The sequence below is a fragment of the Micrasema longulum genome, unplaced genomic scaffold (genome assembly GCF_059751315.1).
Source record: "Micrasema longulum isolate JH-2025_06_02 unplaced genomic scaffold, ASM5975131v1 h1tg000831l, whole genome shotgun sequence".
NCBI classification, from domain to species: domain Eukaryota; kingdom Metazoa; phylum Arthropoda; class Insecta; order Trichoptera; family Brachycentridae; genus Micrasema; species Micrasema longulum.
The window spans coordinates 557,689-572,532 of NW_028278023.1; the positions used below are offsets into that span (position 1 = coordinate 557,689).

A 14,844-nucleotide genomic window follows, 5' to 3' on the forward strand; every position below is an offset into this window, starting at 1 on the left:
TGCACTAGTAGGAATACGTTTTTTTTAAATATAAAATGCTAGTTCATATTATTTTAGCGTTCCCCAAAATCCAGTAAAATAAAATAAATGGGTAGAAATTAAAAGCAATTTAATGGAAGTATCTGATAGGGATCTATAAAAAACTAATGTTATATGTTAACATTAAAATATAAACATTTATGTAGCAAAAATGGGTATCCTCCCATTTTTTGTAGTATGTGCAGTCTCCCCGAATGCAGCCTTCTACCCCAGTCACTACTTTTTTTAATCCAAGAAAGATTTTTTTTCTCAATTGGTCTGGGTGTTGTAGTGTATTTTTCATTACCTCCTTCCATATGCCCCCTATCCCACCTTCTGACATGTCTCTAAATAGAAACTTAGCTGGTTATTCTTAAATTAAAAATAAAAAGATTTAGGGCGCGTCTGTAGGTTGATGTTTGCTTGGATTAAAAAAAAAAGTAATTCTTGTTCATCATCATTTTAAAAAGTGATCTTGTGTTATGTAGTATAAGTTGATATAAATTATGTACCTTATTAGGCTATAAGGCTTACTACAGCCTATTTAATTACTTTACAAACCACCTTCAACTTAATTCTATCCACCCACTGAAATATAAATACAGTTACACTCCCATAGAATAATCTTTTCCGAATAGTTACTGGACAAATTTTACTGAACAATCTTTAACTACAATAGATGGGTTTTTTTTAGAAAACATAGAGCTTGGAAGCAGCTGCATTGTCAATGCATATTTAAATGAGGATGAAAAATCTCTAAGGAGAAAATATGGGAGGTATCTACAGGGCTTGGTAAACTTCCTAGTGGTACTTTTCTAGAGAGATTTTTATGTTATGCCCGCTACAAAATATGTAAATATTGCTAAGCTGCATTATTATTTAGAGAATTCAAATTCCAGATTTTCCATGAAACATTTTATGTACCTACTCAGTTTTCAGTTTATTTAAAAAATCAAAGTTCATTGAGGGAAAAAAAATTATATGCATCATCGTTGCGCGGGCAATATCTGTTAAGTGACATTTCAAAAGTTATTAAGGAGATAATTTAAACAATGCGCCTTTTGGTGATAGACTTTTTTATTTAAAAAAAAAAAATATTGATAACAAAATGGATAAACGCATTATTTTATTTTGAAAAAATATTTAAGTATATTCTGTTAAAACAAAATTGTGTAAACTTTATTAAAAATAAAAAAATACCATTAAAAAATAAAAATCATTTAACAAAGATTGCCGGCGTGTCGACAATATATAATATAAAAGAAAGTGGTGTATAAAATTTTAATTTCAGTTCAGTTCAGTTTGAAAAAGTCATTGTCTTAATTTTCCGTATTCCTCCAAACAGTTTGTCTACCATTAATGAAAAATATATAAGCATATTACAATCATTGAAATGGTGATTTAACTTCTGAATCCATATGTATCCATGTTAAATACGGTAGTATGTACGGTAGAAGGGACGATCTGTAATTTTTAATAAAAATTACCATTCTAAATTATGCTATTTTTTTTTGTGTATTTACTGAAATATTTATAAAAAATACAACCAAATAGTGAATTTTTAAATTTTAAAGGGGCAGTTTATTAATTGAATAAATTATATTAAATTGCAAACAATTTGTGCTTCTAACTTTTGGAAGTCCTCGAAGAAGAAAAGATTGTGGGGTAATTACTACTACTTAAAAATTATCATTTTTGAGTTAACTACTAAAAACACATTTTTATCTTCCGCTATGATTCCTACAAATAGACCAGTCATGCTGCATTCAAATCAGATTGTGATTACGACTCATCTATTTGTAGCAATCACGGAGGAGGATACAAATGTTTTTTTGTTTAGTAGCTAACTCATAAATGCTGATTATAAAGATACCTAGTTATAGACTTTATATTGGGTGGTTTTTCATTGTTTTTTTTCAAGTTTGGACTGCCACTGCTAAAACTTGTCCAAGAAAGTTTAAATCTAGTTTCATGCAAGATTTGGCAAAAGATTGCTTCCTTGTGTAAACACTTATAAGTGGTAAAGCTTACATAAATCAGTTAATTGAGTTAACAATTTTTATATCAATGTGAATTTATTTGTAATGTAGCATAATTTACTTGATTCTAGCTATGCATGTAGATATTTTGTTGAATTTACTTCGGTTTATAATTGTTATATCTATGATTTGTTTTGGATTTTTATTTTTTCAAAGTACTTCTTAATTTTTTTTTTTTAAATTCACAAGTCCTGTTCTTATATTTCGAAGTCGTTACTCGAAACCCTTGTAGCAATTGATCAAATAAAAACTGCTATGGTGCAAAGGGATTCATAAAAAAGTAAATACCACTGACATATTTTAGTAGAGACATTTTATTCCTGTATTAGTTACAATACGAAAGTTCAGCCCCACGGGAAATTAGGTATAAAAAATATTTTCTTACCTGCAGTAAAAATCAGGGCATTAAATTGTACGTCAAAGTTTCTTGAAAATGTATGAAATATTTTAATAAAGATGAACTCTTTTGAACGACGTCATTAGAATCAACCAATGATAAGAGAGTTGTGAAAGATTTCGGGTTTACGGTAAGTCAACGGACCAATCGGCTGTACTGACCGCGAAGAAGCGGAAGAGAACTTGAGACGTCACACACAAAGTAATTTTAGAAATACAAAACTATAAAAAATCACATCAATCTGGGTTCAAATGGTCTGTTGACAAATAAAAAAAAATTTGAACTTATTGCGTTGCCTTCTAGTTGCCCTCAACGATTTGAAAAAAAAGAGCAAATCACAATACCAACACGTATTTCCTTACTTCGTATGATTTATTCCATATATTTATAATCTTTGATTTATATTGTTACCATAGGAAACGACACTAGTGCCCAACTATCAGTGTTATTTATGTACTTCAAACTTTTGAAAAATGCACTTTAATCTACTTATTCTAAGAATTGGATTGTATTTAAAAATGAAGCAGAAATCAATTCTATTTTTCTCAGTTACAGTGTAATTAAAGCATTTTCTCATCACACGGCGGCATTATTCTTCGTAGTGTCGCGTCTGATCGCAGCAAAAGTCCATTAGAGATTGAAGCATTGAAGGCGAGGAAGGAATTGCCCACAAATTGAAATGCCATCTATTGTGCACTTGTTACATGTCTATTATATTTTACGTCATTGGTAAAAATACCTTGAAAAATAGTATAATTATGGCGTGGTAAACTGAAGAGGAACCCTCAGGTGTTTAGGATAGTCTGATCTAATGAATGGAAGCTGTCCGATGGCTATGCTAACAATCCCTCTCGTGTTATTAAAAAAAAAACTAGTAAAACATACACTTTGGATTTATTTTATCAAAAATTATTATTTCGTTAAGCTAGAATAGTTGAAAGAATTTATTATTTAAAAAAAAAAAAGGTTTTTCCCTTTCTACATGAAATATATAAAATAATTACACAATAATTTATCCAATTATATGAATACATAGATAATGAAAGTAGTGAAAATGGACATATTTATATGAGTTTCAATAAAATATTTACGTCATTAGACTATTTCATTATTTATTTAGTTGAAGATATGTAAAGGTGTCCACACGCTTGCGCTTTGAAAGCACAAGCGTGTAGGCGGCGTTTGGCTTGCCGTTCGGACCAGGGTTGCCAGACTGGATCAAGCGAAAATAGGTAGATTCAGAAAAATAAATCGGTAGATTTGGGGGGGGGGGAGGGGAGCAAAAATAAATTTGACAGTTGTTCAAAATTAAAGCGCCGTTTCGTCTAAGGCCGTTGCTTTAAATAGGCGAAAACGCATGATAAATGAACAATTAAAAACCAAAAGGACTGCAATATGGGAATCACCAAAATATATTGGTTCCGGCTTGCAAAACTGGCCCAGAATACGGGTAAATCTTATTTCATTAATTTGAAGTTATGTTGATATTTTAATATCTATTTCAACAATACTGTATTTTGTGTAACCATACAAATTATTTCAGGGTTTACGACATAAATATTTTGATTGAAGTGTATGTTGCCAAATGAAATCACACTAAGTTACCTATTTTTTTATGCACAAAGGTACATCGGTTGAATGTATTTTCATAATATATATTCAATGATGTATATTAATACCCGTTCTGTGGAAATTAAAGTGTTGCGTATTGTAAGCCTGTCAATGACTCGGTATAAATAGTTTTTTTTTTGCAGGTAGAAGCGTCTTGCAGCATACAGGTCCTGAAATTGATGGGTCTTCTCTATCTTTCTATGTCCTGGTCATTTTTACAATCATCAGTCAAACTTTGTGGTCAAACAAAGAAATAATTAATATTTTTAAGTTCTTTAAATGTAAAAACTGTTAACAACTGAAGTACTGAAAACATTGCTTAAAACAATGATTCAATTAAATTTAAATAGATAATTAACTGAAGACAAAGATATATATGAATTTTTCAATAATTTCATGGAATTCTATAGTCACGATTTATCATGCCACAATATTATATATTTGAAAATAACCGGGAATCACCATTTACCAATACTAACCAATTAATTTCATCAATATATAATTCATTAATATATACTTATGTACAATAGATAAGGAGTTTTTTTTCAACAATCAACAGATATGGCAACCTAAGTGAGCAAAGAAACAATAAATTATTATAACATGTATTCGTTTTACTTGTATTGAAATTTTGTTCTATGAAAAAAAAACCAAGAAATATACAGAAATCGGTAGAATTTCAATAGAATTCGGTAGACTGCTCCTAAAATCGGTAGATCTACCGAAAAATCGGTAGCAATGGCAACGCTGGACGCTTGGCAAGAGTGTGGAGTGAGTACCTTGAAAGTGTAGGTACTGTGTACCAACCTAGAATGACTAGAATCTTTAGATAGTGTGTAGCATAGACAAAAGCTGCGTAGTTATCTGTGGAAAAGTCATAAAAGTGTTCTATGGTTTTTTATCTGGGCCAGTTGAAGTTGTGATTAGGGTTTTTATTTCCAAGTCGAAGTGTTTAGTATATTAAGTATTTTTTACTAGAATACTTCGGAATGTTATAATGATGTCCACTATGGAAGAGGAACCCATTTTGGATATCCAAAATGACGTCGAAGAAGGCGAAGTAAGTATTAGAGGTTAAGTTTGACTCAAGTTCATCACTGACAGATCTCTACACCAACTTAGAAATTTGAAAGATATTCCAAAAAAGTTTTATTTTATACAAGTTTTGAATATTTTGTGATATCTTTGAAAATGAATCTGTTTGTGTATTAAACCACGTTTCTTCAATGGTTGTAATAATTGATATATTTCGACAGACGTCTAGAGGGAGAGAGAGTAATGAACTGCTGGAAATTTGGGGTCGTAGACGTTCGTTGTGGATCAGTGATGGTATATATCACATAGTTCTCAAATTTCCTCTGAGAAAATTGTTTGAGATTTACGAAGTTTATAAAGTTATTTATTTATTTTCTTCTTTTAGCTAACGGATTCAGATGTCGGTGAAGTGGAGTATAAACCCTTACCGCGGCCGGACAACTTCGTATCTCAATTCAATCCGGCTTCAATAATGAGTATGAACATCCGAGATGATATATCTGATGAAAGTGAACAGGAATCTTCCAGTGATGACTCCGACAGCGATAATCCTAGGTTATTGAGACCAAAAAAGCCTAAAATTAAAATTAATCATCGAAGACGAATGGACAGTTTGCAGCGAGAAAAAGCAGATAAATACAAAATATGGTGCAAAACTGCAGGGGTGCGTTGCATTTTATTACACCTTGATTTTATTGAAGTTTTTACAAATTATATAAAGTATTATTAGCTCCCAATTTGACTTCCTACACACCCATTAATATATTTAATTTTGTAACATTATACATTACCAACTACTGTTATAACAGATGAAATTGATCTATTATATTTTACTTTCATAATTATAATGTATTTAGTTTAATAATGATTGACGTACATTTAACGTGTTTAGATCCACTTTTCACAAATAATTCAGTAAACGTCGGCCTAAAACATTTACTTGAGTGATTTAAGTAATATTTTATGTTTCCTCGAAGTGATCCTGAAGTTAAAGTTTGATCATCATATTTATGTATTGTCATTTTGTTAATGCAATGAAGTATTTAGTGTGGGGAAGAAAAATAAATTATAAAAGGTTTTTATTTTAAATTTCACTCTCACTGTCTTATCTGCATCTAAAGGTACATACAGCATTATTGGTTGCAGTGTTATCTAATCGTCACTGATTAGTCCTGCCTAACATTTTTAATATTATAGTTTTCTCAAATGAATCCTAGTGAGTATCAAATTAGAGATTTCAGTGTGGTATTAAAGAGTCAAGAAAAACAGTAAAGCATAAATACATTTATAGAATAAAACATTTTAATTAATTCTCAGGAAGACACGCTGACTGAGGATTTAATTGGATGCGATGTCGCAAGAAAGAAAACTTGCTATGGAGTTGAATCCTACAGTACTGTCAAGCACTATAATAATTACAACAGTAAGCCGCTAGACAAGGACAATTCGGATGAGAGAGACAGCATGGCGGAGAGGCATAGCAACAAAAGAAATAATACAGACAGGAAAAATGTAAAACTGAGGCTCGGCAAGAGACTGAGTCAGGAGAGCGATAGTGAGAGGGGAGAAGGAAGGAGTATAGAGAATCTGAGCCTCGGAGTAGGTTCTCCGGAGGAAGATGTGGCTCGGGATATTGCCGAGAAACTCGGGGAACCGAAAGACAATATTATTAGTAAGTACTCTAGTGGAACTATACATTACGAAACTCTTAGTAGAGCTAATTTCTCAAGTTTTAAATGTATATTATTATTCTGTGTTCGGGCTGATGAAGGATACAGTTCTGTGTGTGAAATAGAACCAGAATCCTGGGTGAGTATTTTTGACTCGTTGGCTGCACTCAGGTAAAAACCCTGAAAACTAAATCAAGTGAGAAAAACCAATCCACTTCCTAGTGCAGTGGTTGGCGCATTCGCCTACCATGCTTGGGGTGCCGGGTTCGATTCCTGTGAAGGTTGACATGAAATATTTGTTTTGAAAAGGTGGTCATAAAACCACCTCAAAAAGGTATGCTCTTTAGATATTTAGGTACTTCACTGTTCCTGGACTGGCACCTGTGTAAGACTGATCACCTTACCTTTTTGTATCAGATGATCAAGATACGCTGCATTTGATTTAACAATGCAGTGCCCTATGCACCATCAGGTGTGGATAAGGGGATGATGAAGATGACACGTAATTTGCTGGATATTGTTTTAAATTGAAATTAAATAGAGCCCGGTGATCATTTTTACCCCTTTTTTTATAAAAAAAATACTCTAATAAACTAGGGTTTTGTAGTGTATGGTGTATTTTTGGCTACAGGTGAGGAAGATATTGGAGAAATATTGTGTACTAATAAAATGTACATTTAGGGGGAAGAAAAAAATTTAAATACTATTCATGTTCAATGAAAATAATATTTTATTTACTTACAGTGCGAGCCGTTACAAATATTGGAAAACAAAAAGCAATTGAACTTTTCAAGGAGACTAAAAGAATTGAAGAAGATGGTGGAATGATGATTATGGTAACAAAAAAAATATTTATATATTGTTAATTTTGTTGATGTTATGTTTGCCTTGAAATATATATTTTGCAACGTACATATTAAATGAATTGATTGAATTTAATTATATGGTTCGCTTATTAATTTTCTGGTACTTGAAATATTATTATCAAGATGTTATGTTTTTTTTTTTCAGAATGGGTTAAGGCGTAGGACTCCCGGGGGAGTATATTTCTTCCTTTTAAAAAGAGATAATGATATCAGTCAGAGTATTTTGAAAAAAATATTTTTTGATCAAGTTAGACTAGATAATAAGAAAAAAAATAAATATCAACCTAAAAACAGGTATCAAGAAGTCGAGCAGCTTAAACAAAATCTCAATGGTAAGTGATAACTCACTAAAACTCAGATTTACTATCTAAATTCCATAAACACAACATGCGATAAGGACCAAAAAGGTCATTCAGAATAATCACACTCGTATGCAAATTTAATTTTCATGGTTTAAGTTTTTTTGTAGCTTTACACTTTTTATTATTTTATTTTTATTTCCAGACAGTGCACTGCCTCTTATACGAACTAGAGCGGAACAGTGGATCAATGCGGCTAAAGAACAGATCGAAGATAATATTCACATTAGCAATCCTCCACCCTCCCCAGTTACCGATGGCAGAGACTGCAGCAGTGACGCAGACACTAACCACTTTTCCTCACATTCTAACACAGTAGAAAATGTGGCTGAGAATCTGGGAAACCTACTCAGTTCTCAACTTCCCCAGAATCACCTTCCGTCTGCGATGCCCCTAGACCCGAGGGCGACCAACTCCACGAGTTACGATGAAGATTATCTAGATATTATGTGCAACGATGATATGGACTTGTTTTGAGGCACAAGTCTCAATCTGGTAATGAGCCTTTTATATACGCTTGAAAGTGTAAAGTCTATGTCACAATGGGCCTTCTTTATTCCATTTAAAATAAAAATCCGAAACAGTACTACAGCTGCGAGTAGTTGTTGTTCGAACAGTTCTGTATTGTTCAAAAAATCGAGAATATTTATAATATTGAAAATATTGTGATAGTGAACTTTTATAGATTTTATATATTTAAGGTGTCAGGAATGGAAAACTGACTACATGTTCGCTGTAAACAAATCGAATTTCCATAAAAAATATAATTGCATTTAAATGCTGAATTGAAATTTGTATTCACTGTTTTGAAAAGTATTGTTCGAATAAAGAGTTGAATTTGATGAAACTCGAGGAACTGACAAAGAAGTCCTACTTGTATGTGACTAAGTAGTTATTTGTATTCTTGGATTTTTTTTTTAAACTTTGGTTTAGTTTTTTTTATTGGTCACCGACAAAATGGCTACTAAAATATTACTTGTGTCATGAATAAAAGAAGAGAGAGTTGCTAAATAAACCGTTGCTGTGAAACCTTTCCCTTATGTTAAGTGGGAAGTGTTCAGACAGTAGGTGAATGTTAAGATCAGAGAGTTCACTTATTACATAGTGCCTGTTGTGTTACTTTTCAATTGGGCTATATACTTTAATTTGTAAATATATACATATATTTCTTAGAACCTAATTCGGTATAGTAACTATGTATGTAATATTTTATACCTAAAATGTAAACCTTTTAAGGAAATACATTAAGTATTTTAACTTCAAATGTAGTCTCGGAGTATTTTCTTGTTAAATTAATTTATTATTTTTGTGTTTATATTTTATTTTCATAGACATGAATCAGTTTTTTTTAAATCGTGGACCTTAGATAATTGCAGGAGGCAGAGTTTATTACAAAAAAATTAAATAAAATTTTAATCTAATCAACATGCCAAAGTTAAGTAAAATAAAAAAAAATCATATGTAATACATAAAATATATATTACATTACCCAGTTAATAATTGTCGAGTATCCCATTGAAATCTGAGAATGACAGAAATATCTAAAAAACGACTTGTATTTGTAAATGTGTTTGGATAAAGTTTGTGGATAATTAGTGAGATCATTTTGCATTATTGAACGAGTTACAGTAAGTTATAAAAAATAAATGCTTGTATATGTAAAGCTGGCTTACCGTCATGCGTGGAATAAACATTTGCCTATTCGTGTTCGTGATATCTAATCATGCATCTGATAATATTTCGTATAAATTAGTACAATTTGGTTTTAAACACTGTTTTAGAATGTAATTATATAGAATTCATTCAAGAATTCATTTAGTAAAGTCATTGAAACAAATTTATGTAAAGAAAAAGAAACAATTTTGATAATATGAATTCTATGATTAATTTTTTAATGTATATAGCTCATAAATAGTTTTGGTTTTAATTTTATTTTTGATTCACCAGTTTTCTCAGTATTCATGTGGTGTATATGTCGCAGGCAAATTGTATGATTTCACATACGGCGTCGTCCGTGTACAAATGCTCGCTGTTATGAAATATGCCTAAGGCAAATTAGCAACTCTTTCAATTGTTATATTTTTAACATTAATTGTAATTGTAGGATGACCATCATAAAAAACAGTTTGGACAAATCAGACTTTATTTCAGTAATCAGGTACCTATGAAGTCTTAAAATAAGAGTAAAATGGATAACAATATGGTTCTTTCTAAAACTATTAAATTTCTTTTACACTATTAAAATTTTCATCATTTCTAGAACACATAGCATTAAAAAACTAAAAATTATTTATTTGCGCATGTCAAACTTGAGTGACATTTGGACTCACAAAGAACATTCTTTTTAAAACATGTGCATCGATTATTTTGGCACTGTCTTTTAGCTGGCTTGCACAAACATTTGCTAAAGCCTTGTCCACCAAATAAAGATTCTATGGAAACAGCTTTTCTCAATGATATAATATTCGGCGGGATTTCTTCGAAGTATTTGTTTGACGATATTTGTAATTCTTGTTGAGAAAACCAGTTTTTGATAACCCCACTACTTGTGCCAATTAAGTAAACGCCTTGTCTCATATTCAATATTTTTCCCATTATATTTTTATTATCTGTGGGCCCTCTATCAACTTTTGGAACGTTCAGAAAAATACTATCTTCTATGTCTAGCGCTGGAAGTTTCTTAGCCGTATCAGTAATAATTTTCTCTGCAGCTCGTTTTACGCCTTGATGTGATTTATTCCTTTCAGAAAACACAGAACGTTTGCTCCGTAACCTTCAGTATCATTTGTTTCTCCGCAAATAGTGTGAACTGGTCTAAGACAAGAAGAGCATTGGTGAGCTTCACTAGTTCCATCTTGACAAACAATGCATCTCAAATCAGGATCAAGGGTAGAAATATCACATGAATATAATGGAATTTGGCGAAATTCCATTGTCATAGGCGTGTTTTGATAAATCACTTCGCGGTTGAATAGATTTACAAGTATTTGTATCATAATTTGAAATAGGGGTATTAATTTGCACAGGGGACGTAATTAACTTGTTAGAATATATGATAACAGAACTGGTTGTGACTTGCTTAGAATAGTCGCGAGTCTCAACTGGTAAATGTTCATTGGGGTTTACATTCAGAGAACTATCTAAAATGAAATTCATTTTCTCTGGAAACATATTAGTGGAAACAACTTCGCCTATGGAAGGTGCAACTTTTGTTGAAGTAATCAATGTCCCGGATTCATTTTTATTTCTTGTATTTGAAATGAAAATTGTGTTTTTGGAAGTATCAGAATTTGTAGTCTGATTTTCTGAAGACACGCGTATTTGAATAACTTCATACACATCAATTAATGGTCCTTGAACATCCACTTGTCTTTCATCACAAACATCTTGTAATTGTTCTTCAGTTGAGAATTTTTAAGAATCCCATCGGGAATGTTAGAACTTCGTAGACCAGATTTTGGCTCGCAGCCAAAAAGAGCACGAAATGGCGATCTTCCTATAATTTTTTGAGCAAAGTGGTCTGAGATGAATAAACTTGGTGCCATGATCCTGGTAGTTGAGAAGCCATTTAAACTCACCATCTAGTGCTGACTGTAGGTCAATCAGATCAACCTGACCCCGCTCATTAAAATCTCAAGATATAATTGGTTTAGTTACAATACCTTTTTTTGGTATGTTATGTTTGGATTCACAAATAGGACATAATGACACGAATAAGTCGATAGCCTTTCTCACAATAATAAACCTATCTTTAAGTTGGTACTGAATTTTGTCTCGACCACCATGTCCACAGTCTCTATGAACATTCAACAGTATGTCATAATATTCTTCCAAAGGTATTACACGGACTGTTGGACTTTCAGGGCTGTCCTTTTTTAGAATAAGATCACATCACCAATACTCATTATGCCATACTTTTTGTACCAATAATATTCCGCAGGAGTCCTTTGAGTATCAGATTCCATGGACACTTTAGCATTTTTGACGTGCCGAATAACTTCAAAACTTAGTCATTTGTCCACGACTTTTTCACAGCCCCCATTTGTGAATCGTAAAATTTTCTTAATTCACAATAATAAATGTCTTTAAAATCACAGTTTTTTTCTGGAAAGTCCTTTGCACATGTAGAATTTGCACTGTTTTCAATATTTTTTTGTGTCACACAATCACTACGCGATGCCATTTTTCTTGTTTTGATCAGCGGCGCCGCGCCTGGTAAGAAATAGAACTAAATACTTCAATTTGCCGTAGCAGTTTGTAAACGGCGTTTGAATTGTCCATCAAATAATGTGGCATATTATATAATGACAAGGCAATTTACATTTTGCCTTAGGCATATTTTATAACAGCGAGCGTTTGTAAACGGACGATGGCGTATGTGAAATCATACAATTTGCCTTCTACATTATACATGCTGTGAAGTTAATGCTTTTTTATTACTAGTGTATATTTTTATATAACTATACACTGAAAATATTTTTTTAAAGTGTGTTATAATAAATATCATTACATATTAGCGAAATCATATTAAGCTGCTTTCTGGAGGAGATAAAATACTTTTTGCTACCCGAGAGAAATTTGAGGTTAGTGTTGACAAATACTGTTACCTATTTACGCTGCACAATTTAATTTATTATCTTCTGAAAGAGAGACAAATTTATTTCTACCAATCTAAATTTATTAGGCAAATTAATTCACATCAACAGTATATGAATCAAAGATGTTTTAAGAAAATAGACCTTTGGATAGATTTTTATTGGTCTTTGAATACATCTTAATTTAAGAAAATATGCAACGTAAGCAACAAAAAATAATAGTGTACGAGTAATGAAGGATTTCAAAATCTTTGTGATTTTTAAATAGGATTTATAAATATAGAATCTAAAATATGGCAAAATATCAAACTGAAATTCAAATAAGGTAATTTGTCACTATAATGTTTTGTTACCCTAACTTTATTCCGGGAAATAAATTCTCTATGATTCATATATTACCAATATATTAAGATTACTGAATACAGTTTTTCTTTTTATTATATATTTGTCAATTATAATGTTATGAAAATATTTAACAGTTAATACTATAAGGTTTTTATAAAAATAATATTTATTATTCAGATTGATGCAAGTACAAATGAGAAAAATTATATTTATTTTGTTTATGGTAAAAAGGAAAGACGTACAGAAATAGACATTTACTATAATGCAAAATCAATTAGTCGAGAAAGTAGGTGAAACATGGAATAGATTTTTTAACTTTTCAATTCACCGGTAAATTATATAATTATGTGATAAGGTTTGTATAATATTGTTTTGTATAAAGTGTAGATTTCTCTTCATATTGTGATGTATGTACAAAATATTACAGTAAATTAATTTCTTATTTAGCAATAATATTCAGCAATAAACTTGATCGTATGTAAGGACATTTGATTTATTTTTTGGAAGTTATTGTTTAAACAATTAACGATATTTAACATACACAATTTTACGGCTATTGTTGATTTTATTTCAATCTTACATATTAATAATTATTGTCATTTTATGTTTTGTATAACTTAAAAAAATTGTATTAAATACAACTAAGGAACATAAATAGCTTTGTTCTTTAATAGTATTAAATGTGATTCTTGTTTAACTAGTTATACAAATTGAAAAAAAAAAACACTTCCTCAGGCCTCAGAACTTTGAAATTCAAAATGAGTATCTTTTTGCCAAAAATAACACACAGTGTGCACAATGAGTTTTTCCGAGTTGCTATCCCGCGTGTCTTTTGTAAACTTTTCCAATGTTTCGGATCACATTACAGCATCCATCATGAGTCGATGTTATATGTTTATGGTATGTATTTAGGATTTGTACCGTGTTTTAGTCATTGCTATATGCAGCAAAATTGACCCTGATGATGGACAGTGATGCGATCTAAAACGTTGGAAGAGGGGCAAGGGGAATAACTTAGAATAACTCATTGTGCATCTTAACTGAAAATCTAAGAAATTTAATCCATAGCTATTTGGCGTAAATGATGCTTATCAAAAATACTAATTCTTATACTGGTATGAGAATAATTAGTAACTTAATTTTTAAGTTGAATATTTTTTATTGTAAAACATTGGGGTCACAAATAGGCAATTGAATGCCTGTTCTAGTGGTTATATTTAAATGAAAACTATGGTTTCGAATATTTTAGTTTTAATAGTCATAAAAATATGCTTCAAATACTCTATTCAATTTTATAAATTAATAATTATTCAATTATTTCTCTACTTTAAAATGTTAGGTAAACCATCTTAGCTTCCAGCTTAGTAACCGGGTTTAATTAACCCATCTGATGTAAACTTTCTAAGATTACTATGGTTAAAAGATGCCTGGATTTTTATTTAAAAAATATCGCAAGTATATTGAATATAACTTGAATGAATGAATAATTTAGAGAAACACCTTTTTATAATATGCATATATATGAGGGAAGGAGTGCCCGTTTGAATTGAACATATTGTATTTATATTTTTTTGATCTGATTGTATATGACTTACACTGACGGTATTAGTATGTAAAACTTGCTTAACAATTTAGTTATTAGATATATTTTTTCATTTTGCTATAAATAATCTCCGCTCTAGTTAAGAAAATACCTTTCTCCGAATATTGATTTCAAGAAAAAATAATTATTTGTGTATATAATTTGTTAACATCTAGTAGTTAATAAAAATTGTAAAGAGTGAAAATCTACTGTAATTCCATGTATTTGTTTCAATACAAACCCAAACTTTACATAATTTAAAAGGATTTTGGTTTCTTTACTTGCCCTTTTATTGGAATAACATTGTGTTATCAATAAAATACCATA

At 30.9% G+C, this 14,844-nt stretch overlaps 1 protein-coding gene and 1 pseudogene across 2 annotated transcripts; one reads left to right on the plus strand and one right to left on the minus strand.

Moving 5' to 3' along the window:
- The first annotated feature begins 4,892 nt into the window (after window positions 1-4,892).
- Window positions 4,893-9,405, plus strand: Phax (phosphorylated adaptor for RNA export). Its single transcript, XM_088230935.1, has 6 exons — window positions 4,893-5,125; window positions 5,486-5,764; window positions 6,418-6,772; window positions 7,515-7,606; window positions 7,782-7,968; window positions 8,141-9,405. Exons 1-6 carry the CDS (start codon window positions 5,063-5,065, stop codon window positions 8,470-8,472), a joined length of 1,308 nt encoding a protein of 435 aa, XP_088087061.1. The 5' UTR covers window positions 4,893-5,062; the 3' UTR covers window positions 8,473-9,405.
- Window positions 9,406-11,233: 1,828 nt separating this feature from the next.
- LOC148278740 (KRAB domain-containing protein 2-like) lies at window positions 11,234-13,102 on the minus strand (annotated as a pseudogene). The gene has a single exon (XR_015823091.1). The product of XR_015823091.1 is annotated as a KRAB domain-containing protein 2-like (transcript).
- Between the last annotated feature and the right edge of the window lie 1,742 nt (window positions 13,103-14,844).